This window comes from Oryctolagus cuniculus, chromosome 1, assembly GCF_964237555.1.
Source record: "Oryctolagus cuniculus chromosome 1, mOryCun1.1, whole genome shotgun sequence".
In the NCBI taxonomy this organism is placed as follows: domain Eukaryota; kingdom Metazoa; phylum Chordata; class Mammalia; order Lagomorpha; family Leporidae; genus Oryctolagus; species Oryctolagus cuniculus.
This window is the reverse complement of record NC_091432.1, coordinates 228989471-229012059: the sequence shown is the minus strand read 5'-3', so window position 1 is coordinate 229012059 and position 22589 is coordinate 228989471. Positions and strand designations below refer to the sequence as shown.

General features: G+C 49.3%; 2 protein-coding genes across 10 annotated transcripts in view; one reads left to right on the top strand and one right to left on the bottom strand.

Moving 5' to 3' along the window:
- Positions 1-7593, bottom strand: part of RABEPK (Rab9 effector protein with kelch motifs) — a 36366-nt gene extending 28773 nt beyond the window's left edge. For 2 of the 8 annotated variants that reach the window (XM_008273307.4, XM_070056865.1), the window contains exon 1: positions 7460-7593. The gene's annotated coding sequence lies outside the window, so the exon portion shown is untranslated. Of the gene's footprint in view, positions 1-416; positions 550-1068; positions 1202-7376 lie in introns of those variants that run through there. The other 6 variants (XM_008273308.4, XM_070056869.1, XM_051837133.2 and 3 more) reach the window with 5 other exon arrangements.
- Positions 7594-7616: 23 nt separating this feature from the next.
- PPP6C (protein phosphatase 6 catalytic subunit) overlaps positions 7617-22589 on the top strand; it is a 36029-nt gene continuing 21056 nt past the window's right edge. Inside the window, exon 1 of one of the 2 annotated variants that reach the window (XM_002720442.5) lies at positions 7617-7909. In XM_002720442.5, the coding sequence (XP_002720488.1) occupies positions 7835-7909 (75 nt within the window). In that variant the 5' untranslated portion in view covers positions 7617-7834. Of the gene's footprint in view, positions 7910-7980; positions 8554-22589 lie in introns of those variants that run through there. The other variant, XM_017350096.3, reaches the window with a different exon arrangement.

The window sequence follows — 22589 nt, the reverse complement described above, 5'->3', positions numbered from 1 at the left end:
GTTCACTCCCCAAATGGCTGCATTGACTGGAGATGGGCCAGTCATAAGCCAGGAGCTTCTTTCCAGGTCTCCCATGTGGGTACAAGGGCCCCAGCACTTATGCCATCTTCCACTGCTTTCCTGGCCCATAAGCTGAGAACTGGATCAGAAGAGCAGCAGCTGGGACATGAACCTGCACCCATATGGGATGCTGGAGCCACGGGGGAAGGCTTAGCTGACAACACAGCACCAGCCCCCTCAAATTATTTTTACACCAAAATGAACCTTATCCTTTAATTTCATCTTTCCATGAACTTTCTTCAAGCACTTGCTTACTCAGACAACACCCTTGCAGGTACCACTTTGAATGTAATGATCCATTTAACAGTCTCTGGAGGGGTGGGTAGGGTGTCGTGGTGCAGCAGGTTAAGCACTACCAGAGTGCCAGGTCCAAGTCCTGACTTCTCTGTACTGGCCCAAGTACTTGGGTTTCTGCACTCAGGTGGGAGACCAGGATGGAGTTCCTGGCTCCTGGCTTCAGCCAGGCCTAGTTCTGGCTCTTGCAGGCATCTGGGGAGTGAAACAGAGGATAGAACATGCTTCTTTCTCTCCCTGTCTCTCCGACCCCACCAACCCGTGTTACTTTCAAATTAATCTTTAAATAAATAAATAAATATCTCTTGAATGGATTCTAGGCTAGATTCCACTAAATTCCTAGAGTGCTGGGCCGGTCAGATTCATTCAAAGAACCTAACCACCAGACCCGCATAACGTGTGAATTAATGGATAAACCCCACCGCGGCCTAGGCCACGAGCTGTCCGGAGCGCACAGGAGCGGCCCGCACGTGGGCGGGGACTCCCCCGCGGCCGCCCCTCCACTCTCACCGCTCCGCTGCCCGTCCTCCCCGGGGTGGCAGCTCCAGGGGGAAGGAGACAGGGTCGGGAGAGACCTGGCAGGCTCCCTTCGGCCAACGTGTCCAGGCTGGACCCCAAGGGGACCGTCCCTTGCCCGTTCCTCGGGGCTCAGGCCCACTTGCCTAAGGACCGCGGCGGCTCAGGCCCCAGACCCCCGACCCGGGACCACGTTACCTGTGGCGGCTCAGGCCAGTCGCGGGCCGTGGCTCCGCCCGAGCGGGGACGGGGCTTGGTCCCTCGCCCCGCCCCCGGGCCCGGAAGAGCGCCGGGGCCGACAGCTCGGCTCCCGCTGTCCGCCCCGCCCCTTGGCCCGGCGCGGCCTGAACGCAGCTCCCCGGGGTCGGGGGTCCGCCGGGCCCGCCTCTCCCGAGGGAGCAAACTAGCCTCGTCTACTTGGAAACCACTTGGAAGGGGTGGGGGTGAGTGTGCACTTGGGTGACCAGATGCCTGGGCAGCATCCTGCATGCAGGCGTCAACAGCTACGTTTTCAGTTACAGCGGCTGCTAGGAATGGTGTGGCCGGCCATGTGCACGAAGGTTTCGGTGCGGGTTGCGCTGGGAAATGCAGATGATGCGTGCTGGTGCTGGCCTTAAACGAGCCACTTTTCTAGGTGTGTTCATCGGCAGTGTCTCTGATCCCATTCAGAACTTGAGACTTTCCCGAAAAGAGAGGGGGCTCACTGCAGTGTATGTGAAACCGTCCCATCCTAGGACCCGGAGGACACATGTGAGGTTGGAGACAGGGGCTCCCAGAGTCGAGTTAGCCCACCACCCTCACTGGACCCTCCTCTCCTCACCTATAGGAGGAGGATAGTACACCTCCTGGGCAGACAGGACTTGGTCAGTGTTTTATCTATTTGAGACTATAACCAACACTTAGAGAAAATGGAATTCAAGGCCTGCGGCTGATCCACTTTCAAACCCTGGAGTCTGTGCATTCCCCTAATAATGCCAAAGAGCCTAGGAGGACTGACTCAGTCGTTTCTTCAGGAAGCAGAATCAGGGTCAGGTTGGCTCTGCCGTGTGTTCGTGAACGCCTCGATGGAAATTTCTGCTGAGAGCCGCAGAATGCTCTGACGGCTCCTGCATCTCTTGACTAGCCCAATTTCAAGGTGCCAGGCTAGAGGGGAAACACTGGACGAGGTTTCTGGGTGAATAGCAACAGCCAATTTTTTTTGTTTTTTGTTTTTTGACAGGTAGAGTTAGACAGTGAGAGAGAGAGACAGAGAGAAAGGTCTTCCTTCCATTGGTTCACCCCCCCCAAATTGCTGCTATGGCCGGCACTGCGCCCATCCGAAGCCAGGAGCCAGGTGCTTCTCCTGGTCTCCCATGGAGTGCAGGGCCCAAGCATTTGGGCCATCCTCCACTGCACTTCCGGGCCACAAGCAGAGAGCTGGCCTGGAAGAGGGGCAACCAGGACTAGAACCAGAGTTCATATGGGATGCCAGTGCCGCAGGCGGAAGATTAACTAAGTGAGCCACAACGCCGGCCTCCAGCCAATTTTCATCTGGGATCTATGCCCTTAGGCTGGAAATTACATTTGAGAATGCTGGAAAGAATGTCTGAAATGATTCACCTATGTAAGTGGTAGAATCAGGAACCCAAGTCTGCTCTGTGGAAGACAAAGAATGCCTGTCAGTCAAAGCCATCGGTAGGCTGTCTCCAGTCAAAACTGGGTGTGTTGATCCCGTCTTCTGCCCTGCCCCTGAGAGATGCTTTCCTCCTGTCTGCTATGGACGTGAAGGGTGAGGGTCACTCAGTGAGGCGGGTCTGCGAGAGGAAGCTTCTTACTGCACATCGTTCTGCCATCTTTCATAAGAGGGGACACCACTGCACTGTTAAGCGGCTCATTCGCAAGCAAACAGTGGATGCTAATGACACCTTCCCTTTAAGCACTTCATAAAGAATACACATGTCTATTTGCCTATTTTCCTTCCCACTTCTGAGAAGTTATCTTGAGTAGGATTTATTCCCAATGAATGAGGTTCAGAGATGAAGAGTAAACCAGCAACTTTCCAAAGAGGGTTATAAAGAGAGAGAGAGAGAGAGAGAGAGAGAGAGAGAACAAGTAAGCAAGCCAAGGACCAATGTTGTGGTATAGCAGGTTAAGCCACTGGCTGCATGGCAGACATCCCATACCCAGGTGCTAGTTTGGGTCCCAGTTGCTCTGCAACCAATCCAGCTCCCCGCTATGTGCTTGGGAGCGCAGTGGAAGATGGCCCAGGTGCTTGGACCCCAGCCATCAACATGGGAGACCTTAGTTTGGCTAACTTGGTCATTGTGGCCATTTGGGGAGCAAACCAGCAAATGGAAGATCTCTTTTACACTCCTTTTCTCTGCTCTCTTGTCACTCTGCCTTTCTAATAAATAAAATTTTAAAAATATTTAAAAAATAGGCCGGTGCTGCAGCTCACTAAGCTAATCTTCCGCCTTGCAGTGCCGGCACACCGGGTTCTAAACCGGTCGGGGCACCGGATACTGTACCCGGTTGCCCCTCTTCCAGGCCAGCTCTCTGCTGTGGCCAGGGAGTGCAGTGGAGGATGGCCCAAGTGCTTAGGCCCTGCACCCCATGGGAGATCAGGAGAAACACCTGGCTCCTGCCATCGGATCAGCGCGGTGCGCCGGCCGTAGCGCGCCAGCCGCGGCGGCCATTGGAGGGTGAACCAACGGCAAAGGAAGACCTTTCTCTCTGTCTCTCTCTCACTGTCCACTCTGCCTGTCAAAAAAAAAAAATTAAAAAATAAAGGCAAAGAATAATAGCATCTTTTCCTCATTTGGAATTTTTTTCTCCAAGAAATTCTGGGCATATTCTTTTTTCTTTTTTCTAATGTCTTAAATGTTATTTCTTCAGAAAGTTCTTTCCTGACCACATGATACACAAAACTTAACACACTGCACTCGACTCTGGAGTAGATACTGTTCTGAGTCAAGTTCACCAGGTAGGATTACTCTTATCTCTGTAAGAGGCAGGCCTGTTGTTATCTCCACATTGGAGCTGAGAACACTGCAGCCGGTATTTGGCCTTTGCCTCTACTGCTAGGGCTGTATGCTTTGCCTCCACTGTCTTGCCAGCCTATGATGGTCTCTTCTGCGCCATTTTTCCTACTCAAGTACTTTCTTTCCCTTTTAAGTACTAATCATACTTTGCAATTAAATATTTGATCATTTATATGTTTACTATTTGTCTCCCCTACCAGACCGTAAGTTCCATTAGGGCAGGGCTGTCTTTCGTTCACTCACATCATAGGCAAGATAAAACAATTTGTATAATGAACAAAGAAATGAATGCTTGTGGACATGATTCATTCTGCTCTGCAACAGACTTTTTACAATTAGTTTTACTTTGAAACAATTTTGGCCGGCGCCGCGGCTCACTAGGCTAATCCTCCACCTAGTGGCGCCGGCACACCGGGTTCTAGTCCTGGTTGGGGCGCCAGTTCTGTCCCGGTTGCTCCTCTTCCAGTCCAGCTCTCTGCTGTGGCCAGGGAGTGCAGTGGAGGATGGCCCAAGTGCTTAGGCCCTGCACCCCATGGGAGACCAGGATAAGTACCTGGCTCCTGGCTTCTATTGGCGCTTTGCACTGGCCGTAGCGGCCATTTGTGGGGGTGAACCAACGGAAGGAAGACCTTTCTCTTGTCTCTCTCTCACTAACTCTACCTGTCCAAAAAAAAAAAAAAAAAAAAAAAAAAAGAAAAAAGAAACAATTTCCGACTTAGATAACAATTAAAAAAAAAAAAAAAAACTTGACTCAAAGATCTCAATAGGGGCCGATGATGTGGTGTAATGGGTAAAATCGCTGCCTAGTGCTGGCATCCCATATGGGCGCTGATTCAAGTCCCGGCTGCTCCACTTCTGCTCTCTGCTGTGGCCTGGGAAAGCAGTAGAAGATGGCCCAAGTCCTTGGGCTCCTGCACCCACATGGGAGACCCGCAAGAAGCTCCTGGCTCCTGGCTTTGGATCAGCTCAGCTCTGGCCATTGCTGCCATCTGGGGAGTGAACCAGTGTTTCTAACACCTCTCTCTCTGCCTCTGCCTCTCTGTAACTCTGCCTTTCAAATAATAAATAAATCCTAAAAAAAAAAAAAATCTCATTAAGGGGCAGGTGTTGTGGTGTAGCAGATGGGGCCGCCACCTGTAACACAGGCATTCCATATGGGTGCTGGTTTGAGTCCCAGCTGCTCCACTTTCCATCCAGCTCTCTGCTAATGGCCTGGGAAAGTAGTGGAAGATGGCCCAAGAGGTTGGAGACGTGGAAGAAGCTCCTGGTTCCTGGCTTCGGCCTGGCCCGGCCCTGCCTGATGCAGCCATCTGAGGAGTGAACCAGAGGATGGAGGATTCTCTCTCTCTCTCTCTGTAACTGCCTATCACATAAATAAATCTTTTTTTCAAAAAAAAATGTCATTAAAGTTTAGCTAACTGCCCTGAAGATACATTTTAGGGCATTCAGTCTGGGGTCTTTTTTTAAAAAAAAATATTTAATTTATTTGAGAGGTGGAGTTATAGACAGAGAGAGGAGACAGAAATAAGTCTTCCATCTGCTGGCTCACTCCCCAAGTGCCACAAAGGCCAGAGCTGGGCCCATGCAAAGCCAGGAGCCAGGAGCCAGGAGCTGCTTCTGGGTCTCCCATGTGAGTGCAGGGGCCCAAGCACTTGGGCCATCTTCCACTGCTTTCCTAGGCCACAGGTAGCAAGCTGGATGGGAAGAGGAGCTGCCAGAACAGGGACAGGTGCCCACATGGGATGCTGGTGCTGCAGGCAGAGGTTTAACTTCCTGAGCTGATCCCAGTATAGGGTCTCTTGAGCAAGAAATATTTACTACAATCTGTTCCTTTAAAACATATATTTATTAAATTTATTTGAAAGGCAGAGTGAGAGAGATGGGGAGAGACAGAGGTCTTCCTTCTGCTGGTTTACTCCCCAAATAGCTTCAATAGCCAGGTCTGGACCAGGCCAAAGACAGGAGCCAGGAACTCCGTCCTGATCTCTTATGTGTACTTGCCATCTTCTGCCACCTTCCAAGGTGCATTAGCAGGGAGCTGGATGGGAAGCAGAGCAGCCAGGACTGGAACTAGCGCTCTGATATGGGATGCCAGGGCTGGTGTCGAAATTGCTGGCTTAACTCACTTTGCAACAATGCCAGCTCTTGAACATCTACTATGATTGGATCATGTGACAGCCTCCCAACTGATCTCTCAGTGCAACCATCGCCCTCCAGGAGTCCCCAGAGTGCTAGAGTGATCCTTCTACAACAAGCTACATCATTTTACTCCTGTGCTAAAAACCCTGCAATAGCAGTCCATTTCATTTAAAAGAAAAAAAAGCAGGGGCTGGCGCTGTGGCATGGTGGGTAAAGCCACCGCCTGCAGTGCTGGCATCCCAGATGGGTGCTGGTTCAAGTCCCGGCTGCTCCACTTCTGATCCAGCTCTCTGCTGTGGCATGGGAAGGCAGTGGAAGATGGCCCAACTGCTTAGGCCCCTGCACCTGTGTGGGAGACCAGGAAGAAGCTCCTGACTCCTGGCTTTGGATCAGAGCAGCTCCAGCCATTGTGGCTGATTAGGGGAGTGAACCAGCAGATGGAAGACCTCTCTCACTGTCTCTCTCTCTCCTTCTGTGTGTGACTGTGACTTTCAAATAAATAAATCCTTAAAAAACAAAACAAAAAAACACAGTATTCTTCTCCTTTTCTCTCTGATCTCTCCTACTCCTCTCACTTCTGCTCCAACCACACAAATCTTGCTGTTTCCCGAAGACTTTAGATAGGCGTCCACCTCAGGGCCTCCGCACCAGCTCCTCCCTATCATATCCCTCAGGTAGCTGCATGGGCAACTCCCCCACTTCTTAGATGGCTTTCAAAGTTCATGTCCTTACTCTGCCGCGTTGTTCCCCTAGCACACGTCACTTTCTCAAACGCTATGCATTGATGGCAGCGTGGTGTCTTCCCGTCCTAGCTGTCAACCACAGGCTGTGGACGCCCGTCTTTGTCTACTGTGTTGACTGCGTATCCCAAGCGCCTGCAGTTGTACCTGGCCCATGGCTGGTGTTTGGTAAACAGCTGCGGAATGACGAATGCCTCAATGAATGCTGAAGGCCTACTCAGTGCCAGGTGATCTTACTCGGTTGGGGACACAACATTAAACTCCCTCCCTCGTGGGACTCCCACGGAGGTCTGCTTAAGCCAGCTGACCTGTTTTCCAATGTTGACTCTACCGTTCGTTTCCGGTGACATGTGGGGCAAGTTACGTAGGGTCTCCAAGCCTTACCTTCCCAGCAATCATGAGAATTAATGGGGGAAGGGGAGTGGGGCGGGGAAGAAAACACAGAATAAAAGAACCCTTGCGGCATCCGGTACAAGAAACGCTTTGACATTTCCTTTCTCATCCTCAAGACCAGACGACTGGGAGTTCGGCTTCTCCGCCACAGGTTTAACCGAGGTTTTTGCAAAACCTTGGAAAGGCGCAACCAGGCTACTACGGGCAGGCTTACCCAATTTCTAACTGAGGATGTCCTGTTGAGAGAGGGCCTAAAAGGGTCGCAACGAGAAGCCACAGAACGCTCAGGTCACCTACTTCGCCGTTTTGCCTCCGATAAGCCTTGCCGGGTCTCCAGGGGTGAAGTACCGGGAAGAGGAGGAAAAAGAGAAGCCGGCTCCAACTGAAAACTACAAATCCCAGCAACCCCCGCGGCAGGCAACTACGGGTCCCAGCAGGTTTCGCGGGCGGAATTGAGGGGACCTCTTCGGGCTGCAGCCTGGGATCAGTCAGCGAGGGCGCGGGACGTGCGGGGGCGGCGCGGAGAATCCGGTCAAGCTTTAACGTCGCTGCGCAGACGCCACTCACGGGCCGGACGTGACGTAGGGAGAGTTCCGGCTTCGGCCTCCGCCGCTGCCGCCGCTAGTACCGTCGCCGCCGCCGCCGCCGCCGCCGCGGCTTGTTCCTCCTAAAATGGCGCCGCTAGACCTGGACAAGTATGTGGAGATAGCGCGGCTGTGCAAGTACCTGCCAGAAAACGACCTGAAGGTGAGCCCGGCCGGGGCGGGAGTGCCGCTTGCGGGGCTCGCCCCTTCCGGCTGTGGGGCGCCCGCCGGTCCGCCCTTCCTCTCTCCGCGGGACCCCTGCCGGGTGTCCAGTCCTGTCGCGGTGGAGAGCCCTCCGCGGTGGGAGGCGACCCTCGGGCTCGGCGTCACGCGGGGAGACGGGAGAGCCCGAGTGCCCGGATGCTGTCCTGGCTTCCCCCGCCGGGGATCCCGAGGGCTGTCGCGGGCTCTCCTCCGGGGTCGCCCCTCCTGGCCTGCGGGCTGCCCCTGGACGCGGAGCCGTTACAGCTTCGCCGGGAAGACCCCGCTCTTCCCCAGCCGCAGCGCCGAGCCCCGGAGCCGGAGTCGAGCCCCAGCGGGTGGTGCTCCCCGGAGGTGACAGGAGCGCGGGTGGCCGGCTCCCGGGGTCGCTGAGGTCCGGCGGGGCGGCGGGGCCCGAGCGGAGTAAGAGGACGTCGTGTCCCTCCGTACGCCGCTCCACATTGCTCCTTGGGCGTGCTGGCTCTCGTGCCAATTCAGCTGGGAATCCCGGTCTGTGGCGGTGTTGGGTAAAGTGTGCAGATACCAGTAGCTTGCTCGCCTGGAAGTCGTGCCCCCGAAACCCACTTCTTGGCTTTTTGGAAGAAGGTGACTTTTTGCTTGTTATTGCCCGAGTGGTGGGATTGTGTGTGTGGGTGCAGGAGTCGGGGTCGGATAATTTTGGAAAAGCGTTTCTGTGCTTTGTTGAAACCAGTGCTTGGGTTTCCAGCAGCGGTTACCCGCTAGTGCCGGTGTCTCATTTGTTCTGTTAACTTTGATGGGCTCTGTGCTAAGTGGGTAAGCTGTAAACGGTTCGAGTGCTTTTCATGCTTTCATTAAGCCGTGGGTTGTAAAGTTACAAAAGTAGATGTGACCGTGTTTGTGTTTTTGCTATATCCTTTGGTACCGGAAGTTGATATTTAACCTCACTCAACAAGTATGCAAAATTTTTCAGGTTCCCTGGCCTGATGTGAATATAAATGAATTGTATGTGCTTATGCTGGGATAATCACTCTCGTCCCCCCCCCCCCCATTTTTAATAGGATAGCTTCACTAAGGACAGCTTTTATTAATGGTAGTGTAGTGTTTCTGCTCCCAGTGCTTCAGACGCGTGCTGTGTAGCCAGCATTGGGAACCCGTTCATGGAGAACTGGCCAGGCCTCTGCTGGTAGCATTGTTCATCTTTTTGGTGAATTCATTGCATGTTAATGAATCGATGTGGAATTCTGTTTTCATTTGTTATGTTTAAAGCCGTTTTGTACTTTGTGATTTCAGTTTCAGAAAATATGTCTTGATATTACCTTGAGGTGGGACACAAATTACTTGAAAAACAGTTGGATTTTCTTTAGATCTCTTAGTCTGCTAAACGTTATCTGAAGGAAGTAATTATTAAACCATTTTATTTCCTGTTGAAACATAGTTGGACTGTATTTATTTGCATCTGATTCTTAATAAACTTTATATCTTCTGAGCAACTACTTAAATTCTGGATTTTTCTCTGTTAGAGACTTCTGTTTTGGAAAATTTTTTTTTTCTTTCTTTTTTTTTTTTTGACAGGCAGAGTGGACAGTGAGAGAGAGAGACAGAGAGAAAGGTCTTCCTTTTGCCGTTGGTTCACCCTCCAACCCTCCAATGGCCGCCACGGCTGGTGCGCTGTGGCCGGCGCATCACGCTGATCCGAAGCCAGGAGCCAGGTGCTTTTCCTGGTCTCCCGTGCGGGTGCAGGGCCCAAGCACTTGGGCCATCCTCCACTGCACTCCCGGGCCATGCAGAGAGCTGGCCTGGAAGGGGGGCAACCGGGACAGAATCCGGCACCCCAACTGGGACTAGAACCCGGTGTGCCGGTGCCGCAAGGCGGAGGATTAACCTAGTGAGCCGCGGCGCCGGCACCTCCAGAGTATTTAAAGAAATTTAATTTATGTTTCTTTTTCTTGGCATGAAGTACAAACTAAAAATAGGCAGACCAAAAAATACTCTAGGAGCACCTTTGATGCTTTCAAGTCAGTAGAAAATATTCTGTTAGAGGATGGAAAGAATTAATTGGGGCCACTTAATGAACATGATGGAAGAGACTTGTTTGGGTAGAAAGGAAAGTAAATTTTTATTTGTATTTTAAGTTTATTAGAAGTTAGAGGTGCAACATTAAATAATAAATACATAGGATGTTCAGGTGTGATAACAAGTTCTTTATAACTGAATTTGAAATGGTCAAAATACTAGTACCAGGTCGAATCTGCCTGTTTTGAGGGAATAAGAATAAAGTACCTGAGAGTGAGTGGACAACAGAGCTCAATAGATGGTTTAGATTTCATAAGTTGCTAAGTGAAAGAAGGAGTGATAAAAGTCTAGTTTGGTGCTCGCTTTGGCAGCACATATACTAAAAGTCTAGTTTGCTGAATATGTAAGTACTTTTGGAGGAGAGAGTCTATAACTTGAAGGTTGTCTGAATTTTTAGAAAATTTTTTTTTCAAGATTTATTTACTTATTTGAAAGAGTAACAGAGAGACAGAGATACACAGAGAGACACCTTCCATCTGCTGGTTCACTTCCCAAATGGCCACAAAGGCCAGGGCTGGGTCAGGCTGAGCCAGCCTCCAGAACTCCATCTGTGTCTCCTCCATGGGTACAGGCTGCTGCTTTCCCAGGCACATCAGCAGGGAGCTGGATCAGACATGCAGCGTAAGAGTAAGTTCCAGAAATATCACATTAACTGTTAGTCCATGAAAGTGGCTACAACTTGGGGGGTCAGCAGTGTGGGGTAGCAGGTTAAGTCTCCAGCTGTGATGCCCGCATCCCATATGGTACCAGTTTGAGACCCGGCTGCTCCACTTCCGACTTGGGACTTGAACCAGCACCCATGTGGGATGCTGGCAAAACAGGCAGTGGCTTAACCCACTGTGCCACGACTCTGGTGCCTAGGTGGTTCTGAAGGTGACTCCTAGGTGAGGAAATTGAGCATTTAGTTATTCAGCTTATTTTACTGAGGAGCTGAAGACAGGTCCTGAGAATGAACTGGGAGAATACCAGTGTCTCCTCAGGTAAGTAACATGAGTTGTGAAATTCCAAGGTAGTCACTTTAAAATAAAAATTTATTTATTTTTAAAAGATTTTATTTGAAAGGCAGAGTTAGAGAGAGGCAGAGGCAGAGACAGAGAAGTTTTCCATCCATTGGATCACTCCCTAGTGGCTGCAATGGCTGGAGCTGGGTCGATCTAAAGCCAAGAGCCAGGAGCTTCTTCCGGGTCTCCTATGTGGGTGCAGGGGCCCAAGCACTTGGGCCATCTTCTTCTACTTTCCCAGGCCACAGCAGAGAGCTGGAGCGGAAGCGGAGCAGCCGGGACTCGAATTAGCTCCCATATGGGATTCTGGAACTTCAGGTGGCGGCTTTACCTGCTACTCCTGAGCGCCAGCCCAGGATTTATTTTACTTATTTGAAAGAGTTACAGAGGGAGGGGGAAAGGTCTTCCAACCACTTGTTCACTCCCTAAATGGCTGCAGTGCCCAGGGCTGGGTCAGGCTGGAGCCAGGAGCTTCTTTTGGGTCTCACACATGGGTGCAAGGGGCCCAAGGGCTTGGGTTGTCCTCTGCTGCTTTCCCAGGCTCATTTAGTAGGGAACTGGATGGGAAGAGGAGCAGCCGGGACTCAAACTGGCACCCACATGGGATGCTGGCACTAAGGGCAGGGCTTTAGCCCACTGTGCCACAACGCTAGCCCCTTAAGACCCTTTTTGATGTCTGGCATTCTGTTTGTCTTGTCCTCAGAATCACGTTGTGCTGTGTCTTCTGGAAAACCAGCTATAATGGTGCCATGTGTGATGCTCACGAATCTGAGCTTCAAAACTTATAAAGCTTTACACATTTTAAAAAGTGAACTTTTAGAAATGTTTGTACCCCAACACTGGAAATCCATAGCACTTTTTTTTTTTTTAAAGATTTATTTATTTATTCTAAAGATGAGTTACAGAGGCAGAGAGAGAGAGAGAGAGAGAGAGAGGTCTTCCATCCACTGGTTCACTTTCAGTTGGCAGCAACGGCTGGAACTGAGCCCATCTTTAGCCAGGAGCTTCTGGCTCCGCTACTTTTTAAAAGTGTTTATTATTGGGGTTGGCGCTGTGGCATATGGGTAGAGCTGCTGCCTGCAGTGCTGGAATCCCATATGGGCGCTGGTTTGAGTCTTGGCTGCTCCACCTCTGATCCAGCTCCCTGCTAATGGCCTGGAAAAGCAGTAGAAGATGGCCCAGGTGTATGGGCCTCTGTACCCATGTGGGAGACCCAAAAGAAGCTCCTGACGCCTGGCTTCGGCCAGTGTGTAGCCATGTGGGGAGTGAACTAGTGGATGGAAGACTGCTCTCTCTTTGCCTCTGCCTCTCTGTAACTATGCCTTTCAGATAAATGAATATTTAAAAATATATTTATGGGGCTGGTGCTGTGGTATAGCGGGTAAAGCTGACACCTGTAGTGCAAACATCCCTATGGGCACCGGTTCGAGTCTCAGCTGCTTCACTTCTGATCCAGCTCTTTGCTGTGGCTTGGGAAAGCAGTGGAAGATGGTCCAAGTCCAAGTCCTGTACCCATGTGGGAGACCCATAGGTGTTCCTGGCTTCAGACTGGCGCAGCTCAGGCCATTGTGGCCAGTTGGAGAGTGAACCAGCAGATGGAAGACCTCTTCTCTCTCTTTCTCTTTGCCTCTCCTTCTCTCTCTGTGTAACTCAAATAAATAAATAATTTTCAATAATTTTTTTTGACAGGCAGAGTGGACAGTGAGAGAGAGAGACAGAGAGAAAGGTCTTCCTTTTCCATTGGTTTACCCCCCAATGGCCGCTGTAGCCAGTGCACCATGCTGATCCTACGGCAGGAGCCAGGTGCTTCTCCTGGTCTCCCATGCGGGTGCAGGGCCCAAGGACTTGGGCCATCCTCCATTGCCCTCCTGAGCCACAGCAGAAAGCTGGCCTGGAAGAGGAGCAACCGGGACAGAATCCGGCGCCCCGACTGGGACTAGTACCAAGGGTGCCAGCGCCGCAGGTGGAGGATTAGCCTAGTGAGCCGCGGCGCTGGCCAATAATTCTTTAAAAATATATTAATTATTTTTATCAACTTGAAAGGCAAAATGTTGGAGAGAGAGAGATCTTTGTTCTGTTGGTTCACTTTTTTTTTTTTTTATTTGACAGATAGAGTTACAGAACAGTGAGAGAAAGAGAGACAAAGGTCTTCCTTTGGTTGGTTCACCCCCCAAATGGCCGCAACGGCCAGAGCTGCACTGATCCAAAGCCAGGAGCCAGGTGCTTCCTCCTGGTCTCCCATGTGGGTGCAGGGGCCCAGGCACTTGGGCTATCCTCCACTGCCCTCCGGGCCACAGCAGAGAGCTGGACTGGAAGATTAGCAACCGGGACTAGAACCCGGTGCCCATATGGGATGCCGGCGCCGCAGGCGGAGGATTAACCAAGTGAGCCACAGCGCCGGCCTGGTTCACTTCCTAAAAGCCTGCAACAACCAGACCTCGGTTGGCCTGAGACCAGGATCCAGGAGCTCCATGTTGGTGGCGGGAGCCCAAGGGCCTGAGCCATCATTTGCTACCTCCTAGGCTGCATCAGCAAGAAGCTGAATTGAAAGTGGCGTAACCAGGACTTGAATTGGCGCTCTGATATGGGGTATGGGTGTCCCAGGTGGTAGCTTTACCCACTGTCTCACAGTGCCTGACCCCCACCATAGTAGTTTATTTCTGCATTTTACCACTTGAGTGTTCTGCCTTGTTTGTTAGCTATGGCTGTATCCATTATTAGGCTGCAAGCTTCTTGAGGGGTGGAACAATTATTCATTTATTTTTTATGTTCCACAGTTTTAGAATACTGCTTTGCGTGAGATAGGCAATCAGTTTGTTAAACTGTACAATGCTTTACAAAACACATTTCTTTATTTTTAAAAATCTTACTTATTTTTATTTATTTGAAAGGCAGAGAGACAGAGACAGAGATCTTCTATCCCATGTGTACTCCCCAGATACCCACAACAGACAGGACTGGGCCAGGCTGAAGCCAGGAGCCTGGGATTCACTGCAGGTCTCCCACATGGGTGGCAGGGACCCATGTACTTGAGCCATCGCCTGCTGCCTTCCTGTGGACAAGCAGTTAGTCAGAAGCAGGACCAGAACTGGAACCCAGACATTCCCAAATGGGATTTAGGCTTCCCAAGTGGTCCCTTAACTGCAGTGCCTAATGTCCACACCCACACATTTCTTAAATAGCCACTTACGTCAAGTGGTGTTCCCTGTGAGTGCCAGGAGTAGAATCAGATACTTACGTTTGCCTTGGAGGTCTGTCGATACGGTAAGGGAGATAGAGAGGTAAACAGTGATCATTACAGTGTGGTGGGTTCTGTAACAGGAGGCTGTCCAGGGGGTTGGCAAAACTGAAGAGGCAGCATCTAATTCAAGAGCTGGGGATGATTTCACAGAGGAGGAGCTGTGGCAGAGTGAGCCAAGTTCAGATAGGCAAAATGGCAAGGAAATAATATGCAAGCAAATTAAATACCACGAGTGGCAGTTTGGCCTCATCAGAAAGAGCATGGCCTGTTTGGGGAGTTTGAAGTAGTTTTTGGTGTGACTGGAGGTGGTGCTGAGAAGACAGACGTAGGCTAGTTCATGGAACATGAGGCCAATAAACTGGCATTTCTACCTTTTATTAATATACTTTAAAAAATTAAAAATTTTGAGAGGTAGAGAGAGAAGGAAAGAACATTCCCATTCACTGGTTCACTTCTTAAATGCCTGCTGTGGTCTGGGATGGGGCTGGGCCAGAACTGGGAGCCATGAACTCAATCCAGGTTTCCCATGTGAACGTCAGGAACGTAACCACCTGGGCTATCACTGCTACCGTGCAGGGTCTGCATTACCAGGAAGCTGAAGTCAGGAGCCAGGAGTGGAGCCAGACGTTGAACCCAGGCACTCTGATATGGGATGTCAGTGTTTGAATGGCATCTTAACCAATAAGCTGTATGCCCACCCCGGTGTGAAACAGTTTTGAATTCCATGCATAATTCTTTCAAAATACACATTTTCCATGAACATTTTGAAGACTGATGTGGATGGATTTCAAAGTTTTTTCTTGCACCAAAATAAACTTGAGTATCCTTTCAGTCCATATTTCATGAACATACTTTTTAAAGATTGATTTATTTATTTGAAAGGTAGAGTTTATATATCTATATATATATATAGAGAGAGAGACAGAGAGAGATCGATCGATCTTCCATGAGCTAGTTCCCTTTGCAAATGGCTGCAATGGCTGTTGCTGGGCCAGGCCAAAGCCAGGAGCCTGGAACTCCACCTGGGTTTCCCAAGTGGGTGACAGGGCCCATGCACTTGGGTCATCCACTGTTGCTTTCCAGGTTCATTAGCAGGGAGCTGAATCAGAAGTGGAGCAGCTGGGGCTTGACCTGGTGCTCATAGGATGCCAGCATTTCAGGCAGCAGCTTAACCTCCCTGTGACACCACAGTGCTGGCCCCCTCCATGAACTTTCTGTCGTACCGTCTTACTAAGCTTAGGAAAAAGATCTAGATCTGTGGTTCTGACTGGGGACAATCTTGCATGCCTTCCTCTGCTCTGGATATTTGGCAATCTCTGGAGACATTTGTGGTTGTCACAATTCAGTGACTTGGCGTGAGTAGACAGTGAATGCAGAAGTCAGAGAGGTTGTTAAACATTTATAAGGTACAGGATGGCAACCTTATGCAACAAAGAATTAGTAAGTGCCATGATTGAGACTCTGTGTAGCCTGAAAATATAGATACTATGTTCTGGATTCTAAGGATATGAATCACATTGTCATCTCAGATCCCTAGAGACTAAAGAAATGTTGTGTAAGATATTTTAGATGCATTTTTATTTATTAAGCTGAAGGTATTTTATAAATATCATACACAAAAGTAAATACAGGGAATGGTATATTTATATAGCAAAATCAGCTAAACATAATTTTTTTTTAATTTTAATTTTTGAAAGGCAGAGTGGACAGTGAGAGAGAGAGAGACAGAGAAAGGTCTTCTTTTGCTGTTGGTTCACCCTCCAATGGCCGCCGTGGCTGGCGCGCTGCGGCCAGCGCACCGCGCTGATCCGATGGCAGGAGCCAGGTGCTTCTCCTGGTATCCCATGGGGTGCAGGGCCCAAGCACTTGGGCCATCCTCCACTGCCTTCCCTGGCCACAGCAGAGAGCTGGCCTGGAAGAGGGGCAACCGGGACAGAATCCGGCACCCTGACCGGGACTAGAACCCGGTGTGCTGGCACCGCAAGGCAGAGGATTAGCCTAGTAAGCCGCGGCACTGGCCAACTAAACATAATTTTTTAAAAGATTTATTTATTTAATTGAAAGGCAGAGTTACAGAGAGGCATAGGTGGAGAGAGAGAGAGGTCTTCCTTCTGCTGGTTCACTCCCAGATTGTTGCAATGGCCAGAGCTGCGCTGATCCAAAACCAGGAGCCAGGAGCTTCTTCTGGGTCTACCACGTGGGTGCAGGGACCCAAGGACTTGGGCCATCTTCCACTGATTTCTCTGGCCATAGCAGAGAGTTGGATTGGAAGTGGAGTGAGGTGCCTGCACTGCAGGCGGTGGCTTTACCTGCTACGTGTCGACCCCTCAAAAATTTATTTATCTGAAAGGCAGAATTACAGAGAGGGAGAGAGAGTAAGAGTGTGAAGTCTTCCCATCCGCTGGTTCACTCTCCAGATGGCCACAGTGCACGGAGCTGTGCTGATCTGAAGACAGGAGCTGCTTCTGGGTCTCCCACAACAGAGAGCTGGATCAGAACTGGCGCCCATATGGGATGCCAGCACTGGAAGCAGTGGCTTTGCCTGCTATGCCACAGCGGTTGCCACATAAGTAATTTTTAAAAATTAGAACACTGTATTTGAGGTGCAAGAGGAAACAGGGAGATGGGAACAGGAAATAGGACTGTTAACAAGTATCTTCAGGACACTGTAGAGAGAAGAAATAGGATCTCCTAAGAATGGGTGCTGTGAACCCCTTCTTACTCAAGAATGAAGAGGTAGTTGGGTATAAGGGGAGGGTGGTGTAGTTTGCCCTAAATTTTGGACAGAGTTGAGATTGTTGTCTCAGAGACTGTTGCAGAGCATAAGCGAAGCCATGCTTTCTACAGACAGCAACACGAAGATGCGTGTGAAGTGCCTGAGAGGAGAGGGCAAGTGTCTTGCCTGTGGCAAGACTGTGCTGTATGAGGTCACCGTGTTTGCAGATGGCAATCTACATATACTGAGATTTCATAGATTTTTCTTGTTTTTGTGTGTGTATGATAAGGACTTGGAAGGTACTGCTGAACTGAGGTGAGAGGCATCATCTTTGACTTAGAGACATAGCTCGCTGCATTCTCAGTGGGGAGATTCATGCATGGGAGGCAGCTGTAAGTTTACTCTGGCTAGCGTATCTGGGCTCTGGTTGAAGAAAAAGTGATTTACATGTGTTTTCCAAATACTCAGCCTTTGAGATTGAGAGTTTCATAATAATCTTCAATTTACAGCCCATTGTTACTTTCAGATCTGTACTGAGGCTATGGACTCTTGTGAGCAGTTTACTTCTCAGAGGTTAGGCCCTAAGCTTTCCAGGAGCCTACATAAATATGGAAGTGAAAAATTCAGTCTGTGAGGCCGGCGCTGTGGTGTAACTGCTGCATGCAGTGCCGACATCCCATATGGGCGTCTCTTTGAGACCTGGCTTCTCCACTTCTGATCTAGCTCTCTGCTGTGGCCTAGGAAAGTAGTGGAGGATGGCCCAAGTCCTTGGGCCCCTGCACCCGTATGGGAGACCCAGAGGAAGCTCTTGGTTCCTGACTTCGGATCAGTGCAGCTCCGGCCATTGCGGCCAATTGGGGAGTGAAACAGTGGATGGAAGACTTCTCTCTCTGCCTCTCCTTTCTGTGTGTAACTCTGACTTTCAAATAAATAAATAAATCTTTAAAAAAAAGTCTGTGAAATGATTAAAAAAACAAACAAGCTGCTCAGGGAAATTGCTTGTATCCCTGATGGGGAGCAGAGAAAAGTTCTAACTCTGGGTCCTTCTTAAAGGCTATTGTTAACTCTATATCTGTGTATCTTCTTTATGATCTACATTGTGTCAAGCTCTGTAGGAGACTTGGCATGTAGTGGTACACACCACTACAGTGCAGTTTGAGAAGCAACTTGGAAAGGGCAGAATAGTGTAGGGATAAGCACAGGCCTCTAGAGGGCAGTGTGGCTTACTTCAGGGTAGAATTTAGTGAAATTAAAAAAAAAATTTTTAGAGTGATATTTTAATAACTGATCTTTATCGGGGATGTATATAGTGGAGCCCACATTTTACATTTCCTGAGCGTGGGAAGTTGGGAGATAAACATTGTAGGAAGTAGAGAACTTACCTCTCAGATGCATTATGGAGAAACGAATGGATGGTGAGCTTTGGAAGCTCCTATTAGAGGATGCATTAGGCAGGAAATAGTCCAATTGTATTCATGGTACAGGCTTTGACTCTCACTGATGGAAATTAGGCCTTTGCAGAGAGACACAAACACACATAGAGATCTTCCGATTCACTCCCCAAATGCCTGTAACAGCTGGAGCCGCTCCAAATCTGGAGCCTGGAACTTAGTCTTTCTCCCATGTGAGTGGCAGGAGCTCAGGTTTTTGGCTGCCACCTGCTGACTCCAAGGTGTGCATTAGGAGAAAGTTGGAACTGTTGCCAGAGCCAGAACTTAAACCAAGGGACTTTGATGTAGGCCTCTCAAGAAATGTCCTACCCATCCTGCAAAACATCTATCTCAAACCTGCTACTTTTTTTTTTTTTAAAGATGTGAAATCTGAAAGGTGGTGTGAATGAGACAAGTAACTGACAACATGTAGGCCTTATGGAGCAAACTTGGAAACAAACAGAAAACACCATTTGCTCTTATAAAAATTACTGGAGTTATTATTGAAGTTTGGTGAATTTGCGGTGCCGGCACCCCAGGTTCTAGTCCCAGATGGGGCACCGGGTTCTAGTCCCGGTTGCTCCTCTTCCAGTCCAGCTCTCTGCTGTGGCCCGGGAGTGCAGTGGAGGATGGCCCAAGTGCTTGGGCCCTGCACCCGCATGGGAGACCGGGAGACCTGGCTCCTGGATTCGGATTGGTGCAGCGCGCCGGCTGTAACAGCCATTTGGGGGATGAACCAATGGCAAAGGAAGACCTTTCTCTCTGTCTCTCTCTCTCTCACTGTCTAACTCTGCCTGTCCAAAAAAAAAAAAAAAAAAATGTATTGGGATGAAGGGGCCAGTGCTTTGGCACAGTGGGCTAAGCCACTGCCTTCAGTGCTGAGTCCTAACTGCTGCACTCCAGCTCCCTGTTGATGGCGCCGAGGAAAACAACAGAAGATGGCCCAAGTGCTTGGGCCCCTGCCACCCATGTGGGAGACCTGGATGAAGCTCCTGACTATGGTCTGGCCCAGCCACGCCATTGTGGCCATTTGGGGAGTGAACCAGCAGATGGAAAAATCTCTCTGTCTTACCTTATCTCTGTAACACTGCTTTTCAAATAAATAAATCTTTTTTTTTTTTTTTGACAGGCAGAGTGGACAGTGAGAGAGAGAGAGAGAGAGAGAAAGGTCTTCCTTTGCCGTTGGTTCACCCTCCAACGGCTGTGGCCGGCACGCTGCGGCTGGCGCACCACGCTGATCCAATGGCAGGAGCCAGGTACTTATCCTGGTCTCCCATAGGGTGCAGGGCCCAAGTACTTGGGCCATCCTCCACTGCACTCCCTGACCACAGCAGAGAGCTGGTCTGGAAGAGGGGCAACCAGGACAGAATCCGGCGCCCCAACCAGGACTAGAACCTGGTGTGCCAGCGCCGCAAGGCGGAGGATTAGCCTAGTGAGCCGCGGCGCCAGCTACTCTTTAATTTTTAAAGACTTATTTATTTGAAAGGAAGAGAGAAAGAGAGAGAAGTGCTCTTTCATCTGTTGGTTCACTCCCCCCAAATGGCTGTAATAGCTGGGACTGGATCATGCTGAAGCCAGGAGCCAGGAATTCCATCTAGGTCTCCCACATGGGTAGTAGGGGCCAAAGTACTTGGGCCATAATTTGCTGCTTCCCATGTGTATTATTAGCGGGGAGTAGCCAGAAACCCAACCAGCACTCTGATATGGGGTGTGGGTGTCCCACGTTGCATCTTAACCTGCTATGCCACAATACCCATCCCAGCTTTTTAAAAAAGATTTATTTATTTGAAAGAGAACAGTGGGGTGGGGGATAAGGTTGAAAGGAGATAGGTATCAAGAGAGATTGAGATCTTCCATCTGCTACTTCACTTCCTAGATGGTCACAACAGCCAGACCTGGGCCAGGCTGAAGCCAGGAATCAGGAATTCCATCTGGATCTCCCACATGCTGACTTCTGCATTAGCAGGAAGCTGGATCAAAAGTGCAGCAACCCAGGGGCTGGCACTGTGGCATAGCTGGTAAAGCCACCTGCCTGCAGTGCCAGCATACAATATGGACGCTGGTTCAAGTCCCAGCTGCTCTACTTCCAATCCAACTCTCTGCTGTGGCCTGGGAAGGCAGTAGAAGATGGCCCAAGACCTTGGGCCTCTGTACCTGTGTGGGAGACCTGGAAGAAGCTCCTGGTTCCTGGCTTCGGATTGGTCCAGTTCTGGCTGTTGCGGTCATTTGGGGAGCGAACCAGCAGGTGGAGGACCTCTCTCTCTCTGCTGCTGCTTCTCTCTCTGTGTAACTCTGACTTTCAAATAAATAAAATAAATCTTAAAAAAAAAAAAAGAAGAAGAAGTGGAGCAGCCTGGACTTGAACAGTACTCTGATATGAGATGCTACTGTACTACAATGCCTATCCTGACTCTTTAATTTTAGATTTGCACTTTATAATTAATTCCAGTTTTAATTTTGGAATGATTGTCAATTTACATGCAATTGTAAGACAATCTAGAAAGGTCCCAGGTATCATTTAATGTTTTCCCTAGTAATAACATTTTGTCAAACTATAATACAATACTACTACCAGTACTACTACCAGGATGTTGACATTGATACAGCCCACCATCTTGTTCATATTTCTCAGGTTTATTTGTATTCATTGATATGTGTACATTTAGTTCTATGAGATTTTATTACACCTATAGGCTCATGTATCAAGCACCATATTCCATATAATACAGCATGGTTCTGTCACTACAACATTCCTCTTTTTTTTTTTTTTTTTAATTTATTTATTTTGTTTTATTTTTTTTGGCAGGAAGAGTTAGAGAGAGAGAGAGAGACAGAGAGAAAGGTCTTCCTTCCTTGGTTCACCCCCCACATGGCCGCTACGGCCAGCGAGCATCACCAATCCAAAGCCAGGAGCCAGGTGCTTCCTTCTGGTCTCCCATGCGGGTGCAGGTCCCAAGCACTTGGGCCATCCTCCACTGCCTTCCCAGGCCACAGCAGAAAGCTGGACTGGAAGAGGAGCAACCGGGACAGAATCTGGCACCCCAACTAGGACTAGAACCCAGGGTGCCAGTGCCTCAGGCAGAGGATTAGCCTAGTGAGCCATGGTGCCGGCCCAACATTCCTCTTGTTACCATTTTATAGCCACACCTACTTCTTTTTTTGATTAATTTAATTTATTTGAAAGAGTTACAGAGAGAGGTAGAGACAGAGAGGTCTTCCATCCGCTGGTTCACTACCCAGATGTCCACAATGCCTGGAGCTGCACCAATCCAAAGCAGGGAGCCAGGAGCTTGTTCTAGGTCTTCCACATGGGTGCAGGGGCCCAAGGACTTGGGCCATCCTCTACTGCCTTCCCAGGCCATAGCAGAGAGCTGGATCGGAAGAGGAGCAGCCGGGGACTGGAACTGGCGCCCATATGGGATGCTGGTGCTTCAGGCCAGGGCCTTAACCTGCTGTGCCACAGCGCCTGCCCCAGCCACACCTACTTCTGTGTGCTACACTAACTCCTGGACCTCTGACAACCACTAATCTGTTACCAATTTCTGTAATTGTGTCATTTCAAGAATGTTGTATAAATGGAATCATACAGTATATAACCTTTTGGGACAGGTTCCCCCCCCCCCCATCATAAGTCGCTTTTAATTAATTCAATTTTTGTGACAGTAGTTCTTTTTATTGCGAAGTAGTAGACCATGATGGAGGATTAACCTATTGAGCCACGGTACCAGCCCCAATTTACTTTTTTTTTTTTTTTAATATTTATTTATTTAAAAGGCAAAGTTACGGAGAGGGGGAGAGATCTTCCATCCACTGGTTTACTCCCCAAACAGGTGCATCTACCAGGGCTGGGCAAGGCCAGAGCTAGGAGCCCAGAACTCCATCTGGGTCTTCCACCAGGGTACAGGGCCATCTTCTGTTGCTTTCCTGGTTGCATTAGCAGTGAACTGGATTGAAAATGGAGCAGCCTGGGCTCAAATTGGCACCCATATGAGATGCAGAAATCGCAAGCAGTGGCTTAACTGGCTGTGCCACAATGCCAGCCTACACAATTTACTTTTAAGTTAGCAAATAAAAATATTTACTTCTAGAATTATTTACTATAAAATTAGCAAGGGAGTTTATCTTTTGGAATAGTCCTTATATCATTCTTTTTGAAAGAAAAAAAAGATTTATTTAATTGAAAGGCAGAGTTATATATA